This window comes from Musca domestica, unplaced genomic scaffold, assembly GCF_030504385.1.
Source record: "Musca domestica strain aabys unplaced genomic scaffold, Musca_domestica.polishedcontigs.V.1.1 15, whole genome shotgun sequence".
NCBI lineage: Eukaryota > Metazoa > Arthropoda > Insecta > Diptera > Muscidae > Musca > Musca domestica.
The window spans coordinates 14,138,761-14,161,614 of NW_026712207.1; the positions used below are offsets into that span (position 1 = coordinate 14,138,761).

Below are 22,854 nucleotides of genomic sequence, written 5' to 3' on the forward strand. Positions count from 1 at the left end.
CACTGACATTTTCTTCATGTATAATTATCAAGTCAACCCACACCAAATAAAGACTTTTTAACTGCAAATTACTTTTTAATACAAACGCACACACACACGAATGTACATCATTACACATACACACACACACAGACAGGCAGGCAGAAGTGTTCATTCATTCTCCTCCTGTTCACCATAAAAATCCTATAAAATTCAAAAACAAAAATTTTCATATTTCTTTTAATTCAGAGGGTAATTAACATTACTCATTCGCCTCCTTGTCTTCTCCAGTTATCAATGATGAGATTGTCGGCACAGTGGTTTAGAAGGCCAATCTATATTTATACCCTCAGCCACATGGCTACAGAGCGTATATATAATTTGATACGGCGAAAAGTGCCTCATCGAAATATCGTGTTTATACCCATGGTCTCTTTGGACCAAGTCCGTTTCAAAACATTTGGAGTCGATCTAGCGATGTCCGTCCGTCCTCGAATGGAATATCCGGTTTGATCCAAACTTGGTACATTGTAACACTATTGCCAAACTTAGGTCGACTTCGGAGATGGGCAATATCGGTCCACTCCTTCTGGTACCTCTCACACAAAATGTCAACATTTTGAAAGAAAATAATTTACTGCACAGAAAGAGAATGGATTATCCGATTGTGATCCAATCTTGCAAATCATAATATTTGCATTAGTTCTAGGTCATTTGCGAAGATAGACAATATCAATCCGCTCAATCCAGTACCTCCCCCACAGAGGGTCAAAATTTTGAATAATTATAACTCTTTTAAGATGAGGTGTAAGAGTCCGTTTGGTTTCAAATTACGACAGGACAATAAATTTAACCCAAGGTCTGTTGTGAAGATGAAATATATCGGCCCACTTTTTCTGGTACCTCCCCCACAAAGGGTCAAAATTTTGAATATCTATGAAGCTCATAAAACGCGAAATTAATATCCGATTCCCTTCAGACTTGGCACATCTCAATATTTCCCTCAACACAAGATCTGTTATAAAAAGGGGAGAGATTGGATCATTCCCTCTGGTATCTCCCCCACAAAGGGCCACATCCGGTTCTCTTCATATTTCACTACTAGCACAAGATATGCTGTGAAGATGGGATATATTCATCTGAAGTCAAAATATACAGGGTGAGATGAAAAACGGCAACCAACTTCAGACTGCTGTCATTTCTGAGCCACTCGTCCGACAGTTGTTAAAATTATTCCTGCAGTTTGTAAACAAAGAAAATGATCGTGTTTACTTGCCAAAGAGGTCAGCTGAAAATTTGCACCTTCGGTTGGCCACCAGAACTCAAGCGCCGGCCATGCTGATGGTGTGGGCCGCCATAACAGCCGCCGATTGTCGCTCTCCGCTCATATTAATCGACCGTGGCATTAGAATAAATGCCGAAAATTATCGCGAAAATATTCTGGATGGATAGGGTACGCAAACATTTTGGCCGCAGACCTCGGACATTCCAACAGGACTCAGCGTCACTCAGGAATGGTTACAAAATGGGGCTCCTCGCTTCATTTTCAGCGCACAATGGCCACCAAAATCTCCGGATACCAATGGACAATTGAGGCTGGAGTATTCTGGAAAGCAAGGTTGGCACTAAAAAATACCAACGTGTCGATCGCCTCAAGCAAGCGCTTCGCCGGGAATGGGCCAAAATACCGCAGAGCAACATTCGGGCAGCGTGTTACGGTTTCGTTTGACTTTGTTGCAGTTTTAAATAACCTGTATTTAAAAAATCGAAAATTCGATCAAAAGTTGAAATGTGTAATAAGGTTCAAGGAATAAATTAGTGTTTTCCTGGAAAAACTAAATCAAGATTTTTATGGCGAAATCTCTTAAGAAGGTCTAACCATAACGCCATCAAACCCCTGTTTCAAACTTAGGCTAACGCCTTCATTGCCAGCCGTTAATGTTCTTGTTGAAATTATTAAAAATGCGTTGGGAATGATGGTATTGGAGCTGATGGTGTTGTTGTTGTTGTTGTTATTTTAGGCAATGTTAATGGCAATGCTAAAGAAGTAGAAGATGTCTTAATTTGTTGGCATTTAAAAATGTCAAAATCATAAAAAGCAATGAAAAACCTTCGCCAAACAAAATAGCAATGACTGAAATGAAAGTAGGAGAGAAAGAGAGGGAGTGAATGAGAGGGCAGGGGGAAATATCAAGGGCAGCCACAGCCGAAGTCATGAAAAGGGCTTTACTTTTTAATGATGATGTGTTTTGCAATAAAGGACAGCAGCTAATGATAGTCTTAATTGCAGCCAGCATAATTGCCCTTGTTGTTGCTGTTGTTTTTATAACAAATATTTTCACCATGAACTCTAAAGTTACGCCTATCGACCACTGTAGGGTTGAAGAGAAGACATGGCCATAATTGGAACATTTTAACAAAATGATACCACTTTTGCTAAAGACATTCGAAGTGTTTAATTTCGTTGCTTGGTTTTGTTGTTGTTGCAATAAATGACATTGAAGTTTATATTTGTTGACAAATGTAATTTACATTTTAATTTTGTGTTTTGGCGAGATATTTTCAATTTCTTCTTCGTTTTGGTGGCAATGGTTTCTAATTATAGAATAATATATTTTTAAATATGGTTGTGGGCTGGAATTTTTGTGGTTGGAGGGCTCCGTGATTGGCTGAAAGGTATTGATGGGTTTATTTTGGACTCTAGAGAAAAACAATGTCTGAGATATGCCATACATATTTTTAATGTAGAGTCTGTCTGCCATACTATGGAGGGTATATTAACATTGCCATTCCGTTTGTAACTCCTTGAAATACTCATGCCAGAATCAACAAAGTATATATATTCTTAATCAGTGTAAAATTCTAAGATGGTTTAGCCATGTCCGTCTGTCTGTTGTAATCACGATATCTTTCGAACGAATTGAGACGAAAAACGAAAATTTAGCACACATGTTTATTTTGCCAGTAGGCAGGTTAAGTTCGAAAATGGGCAATGTAGGTCCACGTTTTCATATAGCCCCCATATAACGGTACCTCCCAATATTCGGTATTTTGATGATTTTAGCGTCATTATTCATCGTAGTAGTTTCGAATTACGTATTTAGCGTTCGTAATGGGAACTACAGTCTGTGACAGGAAACCTCCCTATATTCGGTATTTTGACGAATTTAGGTACAATACTCGCCGAAATTGTTTGAGATGTCGTATTGGAAGTTGGTAATGGAAGCTACAGCCTATGACAGAAAAATGTCTATGCAGGTCCAGGTCTTCGTATAGCTCCGATATAACGGTACCTCCCTATGTACGGTATTTTGATGATTTTAGCTACATTATTCGCCGTTTATTTCAAGTTTCGAATTTGAATATGGTGATGGCTTGATTGGTATTTATGAAAATCACAAGGTTCCCTGACTTATTTCTATTGTATCAGCGAAGTTATACAGTAATAGGCGCGCTTAAGCATGAAATAAATGTGATATTTTTAATGAAGAACAGTGACGGATGAGATACGAGATATATGCAACCGTTGCCTTCTTCTCGTAGTTCCTATAACTGCTTTCACATGGACCGGTGACTATGCTGTAATGGACCTTAATAGATTGCATGAATTTAATATATTTCATACTTCAGATTAGACTACTTCCATCACAGTTTATTAGATATGTGATAATTTTTGGGAAATGTTGAAATATGCGTGAGGTACCATATATAGCGGACCGAAGTATATCACTTCATTTACTGCTGAAACAAATATTGGTATGTGCAAAATATACAGGAAATCGAACATTTTTTTCAATTTTTTCTGAACAAATAATAATCAAAATGTTCAACTTGTTTGGGGAAGGGCCACAAGAAGTACCCTTACAGATTCTTTCACATCAGATCCCTGGTTGAGAGATTTTAAGATATACCAAGTTTGAAAATAATCGCTGAGTTGTTTCCTTAAGTTATGAGATAAATAATTGTCAGTATTTATTGTTACCCTCTGTGGAAGATTTATTGTGATCCTCTGTGGAAGATTTATTGTGATCCTTTGTGGAAGAGGTAACAGAAGGGGTGGGCCGATAGCTATCATCCAGATCTTGTATTGGTAAAAATATTGAGATGTGAAGAGTTGAAAACAATCGGATTCTTATATCACGTTTTATGAGTTATAATTATTCAAAGTTTTGACTCTTGTTAGGGGAGGTACCAGAAGGAGTAGGCAGATATATTTCATCTCCATACTAGAACTTGTGTTGGTGAAAATATTAGGAGTCTGAATTCTGGAAAATGTTAAGTGGACAAAATTCATACAGGGTGAGATGAAAAAACTGCAACTAACTTTAGACTGCTGTCATTTCTAAGCCACTCGTCCGACAATTGTTAAAATTATTCCACTGACAGCTCATTATATTGATTACAAGCGTACAAAAGCATTTTGGTGAGAATTTTCCAGAAAAACAGTTATTCGTGATGGAATTCAATGGTGATAGTGTGATTTCTTTATATTTGACTGGAAAACCACAAGTGGCTATCATTAGAGCACTCCAGCATTTGAATGTGAATAAATATTTTGTGTGTCGTACCATCGCTCGTTACCGTGATACTGGTAGCGTAGCCCGACTTCAAGGAAGTGGACGGAAGAAAACATCAACATCAGTAGAAATGGTTCGAAAAGTAACGAAGCGACTTGATAGAAACCCACGTCAAGCTGAACATATCGCAATATTCCATTTGACAAATATTGAAAAATGAGACTATTGAAATTCCAAAAAGTGCAAGAACATACACCACAACAGAAAGAAAATAGACTCAAAAGAGCTAAAGAGTTGCTTCGCTTGGCCGAAAGTGGTGAACTGCCGATTTGGTTTTCTCCTATGAGAAAACATTCGTTGTCCAGCAGTTTGTAAACAAACAAAATTATCCAATTTACTTGCCAAAGAAGTCAGCTGAAAATGTGCACCTTCGGTTGGCCAACAGAACTCAAGCGCCGACCATGGTGATGGTGTGGACCACCATAACAGCCGATTGTCGCTCTCCGCTCGTATTAATCGACCGCTCGTAGTAATCAGAATAAATGCCGTATATTATCGCGAAAATATCCGGGAGGGTGTATTAAAGCCTTGGGCACGCAAACATTTTGGCTTGCAGACCTTGGAAATTCCAACAGGACTCAGCACCATCGCACTCAGCACGCGCCACCCAAGAATGATTACAAAATGAGGTTCCTCGCTTCCTTTCCAGCGCACATTGGCCATCCGTATACCAATCCGTTAGACTATTGTGTCTGGAGTATTTTTGAAAGCAAGGTTGGCACTAAAAATACCAAAGTGTCGATCACCTCAAGGGCCCGTTTTAAGGCCACAGTTCGTGCCAAAGGTGACCAATTCGAACAAATCTAAACTTATTCTAAAATTTGATGATATTTCAGACATTTTTTGCTTTCGTTCTATAAAATTGGAAAAAATGTAAAAATTACCAGTTTTAACTTTATTGCTGTTTTTTTATCCCACCCTGTAGATCAAAATCCCAAAGGAGTTCTGGGTTCTTTGGTCAAATGTAGTTAAGGCTCTTGTTTAGTTTTGACCATATATAATGGTACCACTATATTTTGAAATTTATTTCACAATATTTTGGATAGAGCTTTGAAATTTGAGGGAGATCTTTGAATTACATCCAGAATCATTGGTACAGTAAAAGGAAAAGTTGCCTTGTAAGGAGAGCTGCGTAATTGGGATAGAAACCAAACTACTACTACAATAATTAGTGTACCCGAAAATGGACAGTATTGGGTGAAATTCGATCATTCAAATATTTACAAAACTCCCTTTGGTATCTTCCCCTTAAAGAACCAAAACTGAGCGTACTCATCGAAGTGGTTTTTCACCAATTTTCGCACAGTGTATTGTTTCTATTAACATTTGATAGTTTTAGTTTTTGTGTCCTGACTTAGATCTCGTGCGAAAATGGACAAGATTGGTCAACACGTTTCACAACTCCCCTACAAAGTTTTGGATAATAATGGTATTCATAAAATGCGAAGTGATACCACTTGTTATAACATCAGTTATACACTTGGAACATCGTAATGTTCATTCCAAATTTAGATCGAGTTCGGAGATAAATTATTGGTCTAATCCTTCATGTCCCTTCCCAAACCCTACTTAAAAGTCCACTATCCGATGAAGTCCCAATATAGCGGCACCCCCATTTTTTCGTAGTTTAAAGGTTTCGACTGGTATAGAATGAAGGAATTCCTCAAGATATTGGGATGCATAATTGGATTATAAAAATTTATTTTAAATATTAAGATTTGTTTGCTTATTTTAATTTTGTATTCAACAGCAGAAGTTGTGATTATCAAACCCTATTATCGAAAAAAAAAACAACAGTTCTGGAAGTAAATTAAAAAATTAGGATCTCAAAAATACTAAAAAAGTAAGGCATCAGTAGTGGACGATATAGAAAAATCGCTCCAGAAGAAAGAACAGAAATTTAATATATAGATCTTGCTGTACTATATGAAGTTCAGAAGTGCCCTTATCAAGTGTTTCTGATTTGCCATACTTCACAAAAAAGTCATGGTCTATTTCACCCAATTTTTCAGAGTGAACCTAATATGCAAAAAACAATTTGTTACTTTTATATCTCAGACAGTGTCTTCCATCAACAATAACAGAGCCTATTCTGTCAAAAAAGTATTGGAATACAAAAATCTGGAAGTATTATTATTTTACCTACGGGAAATTTAAGCTTATATTCATATTTTATCCGCTTAAGTTCTTCATAACGTTTTAAATTTTTGCAAATTTTTGTCCATACTCTAATTTAATTTATTGTCTACTTGAGTAAAAAAACACGAAAAATCAAACTAAAAACTTTTGTTTGTGAAACTTTGAACTTCCCTGATGTAGCAACAGCAAAAAGAGGAACAGTTCACATGCCACCACCCTTTGTGCCATTGCAAATAATGACAAAGTGAAAGCTACGCCCCCTCTTTACAAAAATAAAAAATATTTTATGATTTTTGGATAGTTGCTGCTGCTATGTGTATGTTTGTGCGTGTTTTTGCTAAAGTTTGTAATGCTCTACCACAAACTGCCTAAAACCAAAGTTTGTATTATAACGTAAAGGTCTTGCAATGTTTGGACATCCTCCGGTAGAGTAGCACCCAAACGAAAAAAACAAGAACTGCAATCACCAGTCGAAACTGAAACTTTACTTAAAATCTTCAAGTATACAACAATCACATAACGAATGTATCCTCCGCCTATGTGTGCGGTGGACCTCTGATTATGACGAGATGATGTTAGTCCTTTTTTGTTGGACTCAAGGTAGCCTAGGAAGAAATCTTTAAGATACATCCGTTTTGTGGAGTGATGTTCCCTTTTGCTGGGTGGACTGTCTGTTGCAGCACTTGAATGCAAAAGAAAAACTTTGTGTCGAGAGTTGGCCACAATTCATTCACATACATTCATCTGTAAGTCAACTGTGGAACGACTGATACCTGAGGCGGCACGAGGGGGCTTGTTCACTTGAAAACACCCTCCTTCCGAGAACACAAAAAAACATTTGATGGCTGGAAAAAAGTGTGCTTCTATAAAAGGAAATGAAACGAACTAACGATATTCGTCTTATTACCAATTCAATGAATGGCACACACAAGCACCACTCACTACCCGCTCACACATACACACACATTTACATTCACAGAGAGAACACAGCATTCGCCAAGGAAGAGAAAGTTATTTACTTGACTTTTAGTTTTGGTTGACTTTACGGCAAAGAGGAGAATAGTTGGCCAAAATGTATAAGTTTTAAATTAATTCAAAAAGTCCTAAACTAATGTTATTCAGTTTATGTTCTGGGGGAGGATGTAAAGAGGTTTGCCAAACGGAAAAACATTGGTTGCTATCTAGGAGGTTATAAAGGAATAGTGTGTTGAATTTCGGATGCGGTTCAGCATTTTGTAGTTATATATTTAAGTTTTGGAGCCTTAAGAAGACATTAAAATTTTAGATTCGTTCCAAGAGTCCGTGTTAGTCTATTTTAGTACCTAAAATTCACAATTTGATAACTTTTTATACCCTAAGCCATAAGGCTGGAGATGCTTGATCGAAATAGCGGTTTTGGAGCCTTGATCTCTTTGGACCAAATCCATTTTTAGGACATTTGGAGTCGATCTATGAGAGTCCGTCCGTCTACCTGTCTGGTGCGTACGATAACTCTCGACGGAAGTATTCAATTTGGTCCAAACTTGGTCATCGTAATGTTATTATCAAACTTAGATTGAGTTCGGAGATGGGCAATATCGGTCCACTCCTTTTGGTATCTCCCCCACATAAAGTCGAAATTTTCAAAAAAATATGTAACTACACAGAAAGAGAAAGGATAATCCGATTTTGTTCCAACTTTGCAAATCCTATTATTTGCATTACTGGACAATATCAGTCTACTCCATCAAGTACCTTCTTCCACTGACACAAGATCTGTAAAAATGGTAGAGATCGGACCATTTTTTATGGCTCCTCCCCATATAGAGTTTAAGACTATTAAAGATAACACAAAACTCTCAAAAAGGCACAATAAGAATCCAACTCTCTTCAAATTTCCCAATTCTAGAGAGACTTCAATTCCAACTGAGACAATGAATATCAAATCCAGGATTCTAGACGTATTCCTTCCTTCATCCAATACCAAATTTAGTACTATTTAGTACTATTTGTCCAAATAAGTGACGTATTTCCAAGTATAGATACCACTAAATTTCAAAAATAAAATTTCTGAATTGTATCTTAATCCTGTCAACAAAGGCCAAATTTAGTACTATTCGTACATTTAAAGTATACATTATCGAAACCACCTTCATATGTCTAGGCTCACATAAACAGCGATTCTAATACCATATTTTATATTTCAAGCACTATTTGTTCGCACAATATTAATCGAACCAGATATGGTACTATTTAGTACTTTTCATGCACTTGTAGTACAAATATCGAAAATCACCTACAGATCTCAATCCCAGATCAATATCAAATTTCGAGATTCCAGCCCTATCCCTTCAAATTTACCAAATACTAAATTAAGTAACATTTAGACTTTTTTGTATAAATTTTGGACAAATGTCCAATTTACCAAAAAAAAAAAAAAAAACGCCGAAATTCAAGCACAGATACCATCATTAATCTTAATATCAATTTTCAGAATTTAATTTATATTCCTACAACCAAAACCAAATTTAGTACCATTCAGTACTATCCGTACAATTATAGAACACATTTCCAAAATCACATCTATATGCCCAGGCTACACATACACAATGACCTTAATACAAAATTTTAGATTTCAACCACTATATGTTCACCCAATACCAATCGTACCAAATATGGTACTATTTAGTACTTTTCATGAACTTGTAGTACAAATATCGAAAATCATCTCCAGATCTCAATTCCACATCAATATCAAATTTCGAGATTCCTGACCTATCCCTTCAAATTTACCAAATACTAAATTTAGTGCCATTTAGACTTTTTCGTACAAATTTAGGACGAATTTCCAATTTACCAAAAAAAAAAACGCCAAAACTCAAGCACAGATACCAGCAGTAATCTAAATATTAAATTTCAGAATTGTGTCTCTATCTCTCAACCAATATCATATTTAATACTATTCGTACAATTAAAGTACGAATCACCTCCGTATGCCCAGGCTACACATACACAATGACCTTAATACAAAATTTCAGATTTCAAGCACTATCTGTTCACCCAACACCAAATGTAGTACAAATATCCAAAATGATCTCCATATCTCAATACGAGGCGCCAACTAAGACATCAAATTTAAGGATTCCAGACCTATTCCTTAAAATCGCAGATACCATCAGTAATCCAAATATCAATTTTCAAAATGTTATCTCTATCACTACAACCAAGACCAAATTTAGTACCATTTAGTACTATTCGTGCAATTATAGTACACATTTCCGAAACCAACCTCATATGTTTAGGTTACATATAAACAGCGATCGTAATACCAAATTTCAGACTTCAAGCAGTATATTTACCCAATTCCAATTGTACAAAATATGGTACTATTAAGTACTTTTGTTGCACTTGTAGTACACATTTCCATATCTCAAACCACTTCCATATCTCAATTCCACATACCAACTGAGACTTCAATATCAAATTTGAGGATTCCAGATTTATTCATTCACCCAATACCATATTTAGTACCATTTACTTTTCGTAGAAATTTAGGGCGCATTTCCAAATCACCGAAAATTCTCAGATAAAGATACCCTTAGTAATCTAAATTTCAGAATTATATCACTATCCCTCCAACCAATACTAAATTTAGTACTATTAGTGCTTTTTATATAAATATAGTCCACATTTCCGAAACCAACTTCACTAGGCTACACATGAATAACGACCCCAATACCAAATTGCATCAAATATGGTATCATTTAGTACTATTCGTACAATTATAGTACACATTTCTAATACCACGTCTTTATCACAAATAGGGACACCAATATAATATCTTAAAATTCCAACTTCATTCGTTCACTCTAAACTAAACTGTACCATTTAGTACGGTTCGCACACTTAGTACATATTTTCAAAATCACCTTCACCTACTTTCTAACCTTAGTTCTTATTTTCAAATTTTTAGCTCTACCCGCTCACATAAAGCCAAATTGTAAAATTTTAGAACTTTTCGTACCCTCAAAGTTCGAATTTGAAAATATACTTTGGTACATCTATCCTGTACTCCTTCAGCGATACTTATTGCAAATTTCAGAGTTCTAGCTCATCGTATCTTTCGTATCTTTTTAGTACGAATTCTTAAGAACTCAGCCTTATCACATGCCTACGCACCAAGACTCGTGCAAAATTTCTGGGCCTTGATGCTCAATCAGTCAGTCAGTAATTAATTTCCCTATTTTTTATATATTTAGGTTTGAAAATATAAGAATCTATTTGGTGCTATCTGGCGACCAGTAACTTCTGATAACTGTAACTGATTTCAGATTTTAAATATGGTATATTTTATTTTCAAATAGCATTGTTAAGTACAGGAATTAAGGTGTATAAAATGATCCTAATATATCTTAAAAGTAGCATACTTTTGCTTCTAACAAAATAATAATTCTCTGAAATCTTAAGTACATTCATTCCCACTCCATTGCATTATCCAGTTAGTAGATCACCCAGCAAACTGGTCACCCAATGTGACAATTGTTTCCGTGTGTATGTGTGCGTGCATGAGTTTATACTCTTTCCATGCACCAACCCACCAACCACACTCATATGTCTTCATTGGTATTGAAGAAGATTTTTAATGTTTTTCCATAGGGGGGAGTGTCGACCAAAGTAATATATCATCGACACACTTCTTCCTGGCAGTGCCGAAACAGAAAAGTGGTAATAGTTCGAGTAGTGTTTTGTTCTTTTTCGCCTTTTGTTTGAGAGGGGACAGCATAGTTTCCTTGCTCGACAAGTAAAACGAACACCAAGAGAGAGTGAGTTTGTGAAAAAAAGTGTCCAGAGCACGCCTTCTTCGGCTGCTGCTGCTCCATGGCATGATAGCCAGTGCCAGGAGTTTAATGATGCTTCTTTTTGTTTGTAATTTTTGATATCTTTGTTCTTTTCTTTTTTGCCATTTCCTTCATCGTTTCTGAACATCATTTATATGCGATGACTGCATCGGTGACAATGATGCTCCCATGTTGCTCTATGGGTGGTGTTCAGTGTGCTGCTGGTACTTCCTTAATTTATCTCTCCAAGGAATCCTTTTCATTTTAATTTTATGTGAGTTTTTTTTTTTTGCGTTCATTTGATGTCTTCTTGGATTTGTGAAGAGCCCCTCCTGCTTATGGTGATGTATAAAGAAATTATGAACGTTTTAGCAAATCAGCAATAGATGTCATTTCATCACATTGTGTATTAATCAGAGTGGGATTTTTTTCCTAGAATTTATTGTGAGTCAATTGGAAAAGGGGAAGGATATCTAAACGAATTTATTATTGAGAAAAAAAAATGATTTTATTTGAAATTTTGTGAAAGTTTTCGATTAAAAAATATCGTCTTTCCAGATCGGAAAGGTGAAAAGGTATTTACTGCTTAGTTTTTGAAACAAGCAAGAACCAAGTTTTTAATAAAAACATTTTTTAGCTTGCAAAAGTTTAGTTGCTAACTTAATGGGAGTTAAAAAGAAAATTAGAGAGATTTTCATTCTTATAGGATAAATACACTGGACCAACAGGTCTTCGAGTAAATCAAATGGCACAAAAGAAAACTACGCTTTCATTAATCTTACCCAGTTAAACGTAGGCTGTCATATTAGGATTGTATAATTGGGTACGGAAAAAATTTTCATCTTCGGAATAACGGCTTTAGACCCCACACATGTTTGGAGTTCGAACAGCAACATGTGGTGTTAGATGCTGCGGTATAAGTTGCTGTTCGGAGACTGCGGTGGAGTTTCCTACTTCTTCGTAGTACTACGTTGTTGGTCTGGGAATATAAATGCTAGAATGCTACCCTGAGAACTGTGACAGTGTAACTTCTCATGACACTAGTTGACCATTTACATGGGGAGGTGAAGGTCCTTCCCGTACGTCTGCTTCACCAAATGCTTTCTTGGCAGTACCTGATTGGGTGTTATCACGGGAGTCATCCATAGCATCCAACTCCCCCAACCAGGCGTGTCAGGAAGGACATACATGATGAAGGACATCTATAAGAGATATTCAGAAGCATATGAGGCGGTACTAAGACCTGCCAAAGCAGAAATCACAGATGCTATCAACAATTACACTATGAATGCCATCCTCGGAGTCAACCCCTTATCCATTGAAGCTGAAAAATGTCAAAAAGAATTTTTTGGTATTTCTGGTATTTCGTAAAGTTCATTTTTTTGAATTTGAATGTATGTACGAACAGGGTGAGATAAAATTTTTTTATTGAATGAAAGCAAAAAATGTCGGAAATAGCATCAAATTTTAGAATAAGTTTAGATTTGTTCGAATTGGTCATCTTTGGCACGAATTATGGCCTTCAAACGGCAAATGAAACCGTTACACGTTGCCCAAATGCTGCTCTGCGGTATTTCGGGCCATTCCCGGCGAAGCGCTTGGTATTTTTTAGTGCCAACCTTGCTTTCCAAAATTCTGCAGACACAATAGTCCAACGGAGATTTTGGTGGCCATTGTGCGCTGGAAATGAAGCGAGGAACCTCATTTTGTAACCATTCTTGGGTGGCGCGTGTTCAGTCGATGGTGCCTGTTGAGTCCTGTTGGAATGTCCAAGGTATGCGGCCAAAATGTTTGCGTGCCCAAGGCTTTAATACACCCTCCCGAATATTTTCGCGATAATATTCACCATTCATTCTGATCCCACGGTCGATTAATACGAGCGGAGAGCGACCATCGGCTGTTATGGCAGCCCACACCATCACCATGGTCGGCGCTTGAGTTCGGGTGGCCAACCAAAGGTGCACATTTTCAGCTGACCTCTTTGGCCAGTACACGCGATCATTTTGTTTGTTTACAAACTGCTGGACGACGAATGTTTTCTCATAGAAGTCGGAGGAAACCAAATTCGGCAGTTCACCACTTTCGGCCAAGTGAAGCAACTCTTTAGCTCTTTTCAGTCTATTTTCTTTCAGATGCGGTATAAGTTCTTGCACTTTTTGGAATTTCAATGGCTTTAATCCGAGCACATTTTTCACATTCACATTTAAATGTTGGAGTGCTCCAACGATAGCCACTTGTGTTTTTTTAGCCAAATATAAAGAAATCACATTATCACGCTTGAATTCCATCACGATTAACTTTTTATCTGGAATTTTCTCATCAGAATGCTTTTATACACTTGTAAACAATATAATGAGCTGTCACTGGAATAATTTTAACAGCTGTCGGACGAGTGGCTTAGAAATGACAGCAGTCTTAATTTGGCTGAAGTTTTTTTCATCTCACCCTGTATACCTTCTAAGGGTGTAAGAATAACTTTTCCTTAATATCCTGGCAAAGATGGATTTTTAGGAGCATAACAGGGGTTTCCTACTAATCATATCTTATTCCTTAACATCAAGGACTTCATTTTAAGTGCTGACGGAAAATTTGTTTAAACTTCTGTCATACTTCCCCGGGATGATGATGGGAGTTCGGTGGGGCTGATGTGGTGGTCTGTTGAATATTAACTCCTCTCTGTGAGCCACTAAAGTGTGAATATGTTATAAAAAAATACCATGTGTTAAGCCTCTCATGATAAACAGCGTGTGTGTGTGTTTGTATGGTTCCTGCGTAAGTGTGTGCGTGTGTGTACCCATGTGAAAAGTAAAGGACTGCACATTTATTTGGTGACCCGTCCTGTTGTGACATTGATTGATTACAAATCGCAGTTCAATGCAAATGAAAAGCCACTGCAAAACGAATGAACTGCTTGACGGGCAAACGAATGAGCGAACATGTCATCCCGTGCGTTGAAGAAGTGAGGGGGGGTGAGGCCGGTAAGTACAACCAAATAACAAATGGTGGGATGGATGTCCATTGTGCACCGAGACTGATGTTGATGATAATGATGGCTGCGCTGATGTGGCCGATGATAAAGATGACGGCTAAGTGGTCGAACTTACATAAAACATGTTTATTGTTCATTGGCCAGCCGCACACACACAAAAAAGGATAAGAACTTGGTCACATCATGTCAAGGAGGACAAAGACAATGTAGAAAATCCTTTATGCTGAGCAACAAACAAAAAAGAGCTGCTTAATGTGTTGGAGGTGGTCACAGCTTCATCTCTTATTGTTCTTTATTTTTTCCTTTACGATCTCGTAGGTCTAAAGTGTTTTGGTCAAATGTCCTTTAATGGAACATTGAAAAATTCCTGGGTATGTGTCGCCATACGTGTCAATAACAGCTTTGCTAGATTTTCGTCTTCTTCTTCTTTTCCGCACCAAGAGACTTTATTTTTTTCGGGCCGAGGAAAATTGCTCTGTTGTTGTCTTTCCATAAATGGACATTTGTTAAGCCCATAATAACCGTTGTGACACTGATGATAGGTTTTCATGTCCGATTTTGGATGGACGTTAAGACTGATAGATTGAAATCCTTTATGATTTCCTTTGCTGGCGTTCTTCTTCTTTTTCTTTTTTAATTTTTTGTTCCTGCTGCTCAATCGATGCTAGCTATTGTTGCTGCTGCTATGAATAGTTGGAAGTATTGGGTAATAGATGTCACTGGTGTTGACATTTTGATCCTCTCTTTTATATAACATTTTGTGTAGGTGGGTGTGTGTGAATGTGTGTGTGTGTGTGTGAAGAAGAGCCTCTGTGTTAAGTTCGTCCTTATTTTAAAAGGAGATTAACTGCTTTTTATGGGCCTTATTAAATTTCCGTTCATTTGAAAGTTTTTATTGCCAGCATGTCTTTTTTGTGTCATCATCTTCATCATCATTGCCGCTTTTTTGTTGTGACACATTCTGCTGTGTATCAATGATAGATGAGCCTTCGGAAAGTGTTGTGCATAATTATAACACTTGGATCATTATCCTTGTATGAACTAGGATAATGGGGATTATAGTGGTAAATTGAGGACAATAGTGTTTGTGGGGAGAATTGAAAAGACTTTCTTGATTGACGTTTAAGTTTAATTTACCCTGCAAGTAATAGACGATTATGTTGTTTAAATACTTGCCGTAATCGAATAGATTGTAAATAGGGGTTTCACTTTAAAATGTAAAATTGTGTAATACTTATCAGAAAATTTACCACATTTGAAATTAGTAAGTAGTGGAATAAATTTGAATGGTTTAAATTGAGATATAAACTACCAGTCGGCTTGGGGTATATTCTAAAACAACTCATATTCTATGTACCCAAAAATACTACTAAATAATTCAGGCAACTTGTGGCTGGGAGAAAAAAAAATCTCTAAAAGTATATGATTTTTGCTCATAAAAATTTAATTAAAATCTATTGACAGGAAGTTCTTAACAAAAGTTTTACCAAAATATTTGGTCAGGAATTCCTTGCAGATATTAAAAAAACATGATTCTTGGTAAAGAAGCTTTTAACAAATATATTATTTTTAAAATTCCGTGATTGCATGGAAATCCTTATTCCTCAAGATTCCCCAAAATTTACGATTTATATATTGATAGGAAGCCCCTGACCAAAGTTTGGTAAATATCCCAAGATGTAAAAATATTGAACCAAATCTGAGGCCTCAATTCCCATTTTTAAATGGGGTTCTTTCTGATATTTAGATCATGCATTTTTGAAAAGGTTTCACATTATTTGAAAACTTGGCCTAAATTGCCTTAAAAACTTTTTCGATATTCGAAGTTTGGATCAACAGCTTTATACGATTTTGGATTTGACATTTTTGAGATGGTTTGCAATATCGGGTACTCAAAGCACATTCTAACAAGTTAACAAGGGGAGGTACTAGAGGAGTGGATCGATGTATCCCATCTTCACAACAGATCTTTTTTTAGTGGAAATAATGGGATGTGTGAAATATAAAGAGAACCTAGTGCTTATTTCGGATTTTACAAACGTTTTGGTTATTCAAAACTTTGACCCTTTGTTTTATAACATATCCTCTGTTGTTAATTTCGAGTTTTATTGATGGTTATATTCAAAATTTCGACCTTTTGTGAGGGAGGTACCCGAAGGAGTGGACTGATATATTCCATCTTAACACCAGATCTTGGGTTTTTAAAAATATTCGGGTGTGTGAAATTTAAAGACAATCGGATTCTTACATCAAATTTTATAAGAGTTGTAATCATTCAAAATTTTTACCCTTTGTGGGGAAGGAGTGGACGGATATGATGGAGTGGACGGATATTGTCCATTTTCACACCTGGCCTAGAACTGAAGCAAATATTAGGATGTGCAAAGTTGGAGCAAAATCGCACTATCTGTTGTCTTTCTGTGCTGAAAATATATATTTTGAAAATTTCGTGGGGAAGGTGCCAAAAGGAGTAGACCGATTTATTTCATCTCAACACCATACCTTTAGTTAATAAAAAATATTGGGATATGTGAAATTTGAAGATAATCGGATTCTTACATCACATTTTATAAGAGTTGTAATTATTCAAAATGTTGACTCTTTGTGGGGGAGGTATTTGATGGAGTAGACAGATATTGTCTATTTTCGCACCTGACCTAGAACTGACGCAAATATTAGGATGTGTAAAGTTGGAGCAAAATCGGATTTCGGTTTTCTTTCTGTGCAGAAAATCTATATTTTGAAAATTTCGTGGGGGAGGTGCCAAAAGGAGCAGACCGAAGTATTCCATCTGAACACCATACCTTTGGTTAATAAAAAATATTGGGATATGTGAAATTTGAAATTTGAAGACAATCGGACTATTACATAACATTTTATTAGAGTTATAATTATTCAAAATTGTGAACCTTTGTGGGGGAGGTACTTGATAGAGTGGGCCGATATTATCCATTTTCGCACCTGACCTAGAACAGACGCAAATATTAGGATGTGCAAAGTTGGAGCAAAATCGGATTATCGGTCCACAAAATATATTTTTTCAAATTTTCGACCTTTTGTGGGGGAGGTTCCAAAAAGAGTAGACCGATGTATTCCATCTTCTCACCAGATCTTGTTTTAGTAAAAATATTGGGATATGTGAAATATTAAGATAGTTAGATGCGCATTTTATTAGCCGATATATCCCATCATCACATTAGATATAGTGTAACAAAAATATTGAGATTTGTCAAATTTAAAGACAATCGGACGCCTATTTCATATTTTATAATAGTTTTAATTAATCCTGATTATCCTTTCTCTTACTGTGCAGAAAACATATTTTTTTGAAAATTTCGATCTTTTGTGGGGGAAGTATCAGAAGGTGTGGACCGGTATTGCCCGTCTCCGAACTTGATCTAAGTTAGACAAAACATTTACGATGCACCATGTTTGGACCAAATCGTTTACTCCCTTCGAGAGTTTTCGTGCGCACCAGCCAGCCAGGCAGACAGACGGACGGACATCGCTAGATGGACTCCAAATGTCCTGAAACGGATTTAGTCCAATGAAACCTAGGGTCTAGAACCGTTATTTCGACTAGGGGCATCTCTAGCCATATGACTGAGGGTTTAAAAACAACTATGTTCGGCTGGACCGTTAAAATGAATACCGTTATATGGGGACTATACGAAGACGTGGTCCTGTAGTAGTAAGTAGAAGTAAGTATTTTTTTGTCATAGGGTCTGAACTGCAAATACAAAATTTGAAACAATTCCGGTGAATAATGTCGCTAAAAGCATTAAATCATTAACGGGAGGTACCGTTACCGTCGACTCCAAATGTCCTGAAACGTATTTGGTCCAAACAGACCTCGGGTCTACAACCATTATTTCGACTAGGCAGGTTTTGACCGTTGCAAATGATTTATACCCTCTCTAGCCATATGGCTGAGGGTATAAAAACAATTATGTTCGGCCGGTCCGCTAAAATAAATATCGTTATATGGGGGCTATACGAAGACGTGGTCCTGTAGTAGTAAGTAGAAGTAAGTATTTTTTGTTATAGGTTCTGAACTTCAAGTACGAAATTTGAAACAATTCCGGTGAATAATGTCGCTAAAAATCATTAATGGGAGGTACCGTTATATGGGGACCATACGAAAACGTGGGCCGACATGGCCCATTTACAAGCCTAACCTGCATACTGGCATACGCATACACACGTTTCCAAAATTTTGGTTTCTATCTCAATTCGTTCGGAAGATAGCTTGGTTGCAACAGATGGACTAACGGACTAACAGATATATCGGCCTTTAAGATCAAGATGATCAAGAATTGTTGGGTCTAACACGAGTGTTTCGAGGAGTTACAAACGCAATGAAAAAGTTAATATACCCTCAACAGTATTGTGAAGGGTGTAAAGACGACAAACATAAAGTCCTTGGACTCAGTTTTAATTAAATTACATAGCAAATAATTATGCATTTAAAGATGGATGTTGAAAGATTTCGTGAAATAATTTTAGGCAGGACTAATTTTGCTTTTCCGTGGTTAAGAAAGCTTAGGAAAATATTATTTTACATCGACAGATGCCGAAGCATTACCATTTTTCAATGAAATCATTAACTGATGCATCGAAGCCAAATACCGAAAATATCAATTGAGAATTGAGCTCAGAACCGATTCACAGATTCTTCAGATTCATATTTTCTAGTCAAAATCAAATGAAATGAAATGAAATTCTAACTCCTCTATGGTTGTGTCCTTTCCGCCTCGACAAAGCGTGTATACTCGATAAATGAGTCCTCAGGTGGTTAACTCATTCCTTGCGTTTATTGAATACAACATCTCTTAATAGCCGACTTTTGAGCCTCTCTCTCCCCTCCAAGGTTTTGTAAGCGCCATTCTCGTTTGACCGTCATTTGGCTGCTAATGAAATGTTTTCCTAGATGTTCACACTTATCATAATTTCTGTCACACAAGTTGCACAACTGTTCAACTCTAATAATGACCGGATGCTGTTAACTAAGTGTTTTGGTTACTGACGGGATCCCTGTTGCCATGAACTTCGCTGCAGTCGATTGGCGGGTGGTAGCGGAGGTGGTGGTGTCGTGATGTCGGGGGTATTCAATATATTTTGTTTTTCTTTGTCATTAATTCTGCGGGTTTACTTGTCAAGTCTGTCACTTTTGTCATTTCATGTCATTTTTTTATCATTAAGAAAGCAAAATCAACAACAATCTTGGCAAAAGTAGCAAACGACAACAACAGCAGCAACAACAACATTAGCAACACCAGTAACGAGGCCAAAAACCAGCAGGCGCAAAATACAAAGACAAATACTAAGGACACACGGGAGATTGTTTTTAATAAAAATGCGAAAATCGCATTAGAATCACAGTCACAGAGACTGAGGCAGGGGTAGGAGGTGGCAGCGAGGCAATGTCACCGTTGCCAGTTTAAAGCAGAGGCACACGCACTCGCCCAAAATGCGCCAGTATTTACACGCGACATTTTCGGTGACAGAAAATAATGATAATTCTAACGAATTAACGTTTAAATTTGACATTTTGATGTCAAGGCGAGTGCCAGAGACTGTCAGCCAAACGCCTAACCCAGGACAGGACAGGGAGGTTGCCACAAGTCGTGAGAATAACACAAATACAGAAACGAAACAACAGAGCCAAATAGTCAAGAGTATTTTCATGGAATGTGCCTTAAGTAAACAAATGACAACAACAACAACAACTAACATAACTGACAGACAACAAAAAGCAAAACAACAGCAACGCGAAAATCCCCAACATTTAAAATTCATCCTAATCAGTGTTTGTGCCTCCAGGAGCAACAGCAACGTAACAGCGATAATGCCCAGGATAATGCCAATAATAACGAAATACCTGTAAACCCCGAACGCTTTGAAAAGAAGCTGTGGTGGAATTAGCATTTTTGCCGAAAATGACAAAAGGAATTAGAGGAATGACAACAGCATCATGACCACAGATTGTCCGAGCATCTGTTCGGTATTCAAATGAATCGTGGCTAAGGCCAATTAACTGTGTTGTTTTTGAAGAATTAATTATAAGTCGACGCAGAACATTTTGGTGAGCTGGGTTTGAGGAAATTGAGATAGAAATGAATTCTTGAAATAGAAATTTGTGGTGGAAAAATAGCAAACCGAGTTACCCAAAATCTACTTCTATTTAATAATATCGAAGAACTGGGTACTTTTTTATCCTAATGCAATGCAAGAGGAAGCCTTTCAAAATTTAAATATAATGAAGACTTTTATAGAAGAATTTTAGAACATATTCCGTCACACATTCCAAACTTCATTGAATTGTGACATATATAGCGTGTTTAGTGCATCAAATACATGAAATCGGCCAAAAAATATATGGGAGCTATACCCAAATCTGAACGGATTTCAATTTAAATTGAAAAATTTATTTTCTGATCAAATCCGTCACTCATTCCAATTTTAAAAAATGCCATTCGGTAAATATTTAAAACTGAGCTCGGGGTAAAACCATTGAAATTCCAAAAAGTGCAAGAACTTACACCGCAACAGAAAGAAAATAGACTCAAAAGAGCTAAAGAGTTTCTTCGCTTGGCCGAAAGCGGTGAACTGCCGAATTTGGTTTTCTCCGATGAGAAAACATTCGTTGTCTAGCAGTTTGTAAACAAACAAAATCATCGTGTTTACTTGCCAAAGAGGTTACCTGAAAATGTGCACCTTCGTTTGGCTACCAGAACTCAAGCGCCGGCCATGGCGATGGTCGCTCTCCGCTCGTATTAATCGATTGTGGCATCAGAATAAATGCCGAATATTATCGCGAAAATATTCTGGAGGGTGTATTAAAGCCTTGGGGACGCAGACCTTGGATATTCCAACAGACTCAGCACCATCACAGTCAGCACGCGCCACCTAAAAATGGTTATAAAATGAGGTTCCTCGCTTCATTTCCAGCGCACAATGGCCACCAAAATCTCCGGATACCAATCCGTTGGACTATTGTGTCTGAGGTATTTGAAAAGCAAGGTTGGCACTAAAAAATACCAAAGTGTCGTTCAGCTCAAACAAGCGCTTCGCCGGGAATGGACCATAATACCGCAGAGCAACATTCGGGCAGCGTGTGACGGTTTCATTGGCCGTTTGAAGGCCATAATTAGTGCCAAAGGTGACCAATTCCAACAAATCTAAACTTATTCTAAAATTTCCGACCTTTTTTGCCATCATTCAATAAAATTAAAAAAAAAAAAAAATAAAAATTATGGCGTTAGACTTTGTTGCAGTTTTTTATCTCGTATATCATTTGATACAGCCAAAACTTGCAATTTTAGGTATATTTGGACCAGATCCGTTTCAGGACATTTGGAGTCGATCTAGGTATGTCCTTCCATCCGTCTGTCTGTATGGCTGCTGCGAACGATAACTCTCGGAGAAAAAATCTCATTTTGTCGAAATTTGGCACATCGTAATAATATTATCAAACTTAGACCAAGTTCGGAGGTGGGCAATATCGGCCCACTCCTTCTGGTACCTCCCTCACAAAAAGGCAACATTTTCCCAGAAAATAATTTACCTTATAGAATAAGAAAATATCTCCCAATTTTGAGCAAACTTTGCAAATCCCAATATTTTGGTCGATGTTAGGTCAGCTACGAAAATGGAATATATCGGTCCACTGCCTCAAGTGCCTCCCCTTCAAAAGGCCATTTTTAGTAATTATATCTCTTATAAAATGTGAAATAAGAGGCGGATTGTCCTCAAGTTTTGCACATCTCAATATATTTACCAAAACAAGTTCTCATATGAAATACATCGGACCACTCCTCATTTTCCGATTCACGCTCCTTCTCGTACCACCCACTTACAAAGTTAAAACATTTATTAATAATTCGAACAAAATAGCAAATAAATGTTTTGATTAGCTTATTTTTTATCATCTGAAGTGGAATACTTCTTTCCGCACCTGTACCTGATGCATATTTCCACATTTTCCAAAAGTTATAACATCTCATAAAATTTGGAGAAATTGTTCGCCATAACCCAAATCTGGTACGTTGCAACATTTATATCAGACTTAGGTCAGATACAAAATGGAACTTCCCCGTTAAAGGGTCCACAGTTTGAATAATCATTACGCAGGGCTGAGGGTATACATTTGTCGGCAAATCCGACTGATACTATTTAACTTTTTTTTTAAAAACTAGCCAGCTAACGAAAGTTTAGGACTTTTCATATCCCAAATGGTATTAGTTTTATAAGAGCCTTAAATTCCACCAAATTACCTGTACTTTCTGCTCCCTGATTTGTTAATCTCATTAAAAACTTAGCGGACACAGCCGGGCGTAATGAAACAATACAA

General features: G+C 37.0%; 1 protein-coding gene across 1 annotated transcript in view; it reads left to right on the forward strand.

The window, feature by feature from the left end:
- Window positions 1–20,426, forward strand: part of LOC131801290 (uncharacterized) — a 105,615-nt gene extending 85,189 nt beyond the window's left edge. The window contains exon 2 of the mRNA XM_059119837.1: window positions 20,325–20,426. Within this exon, the coding sequence (XP_058975820.1) occupies window positions 20,325–20,426 (102 nt within the window). The remainder of the gene's footprint in view (window positions 1–20,324) is intronic.
- The last annotated feature ends 2,428 nt before the right edge of the window (window positions 20,427–22,854 follow it).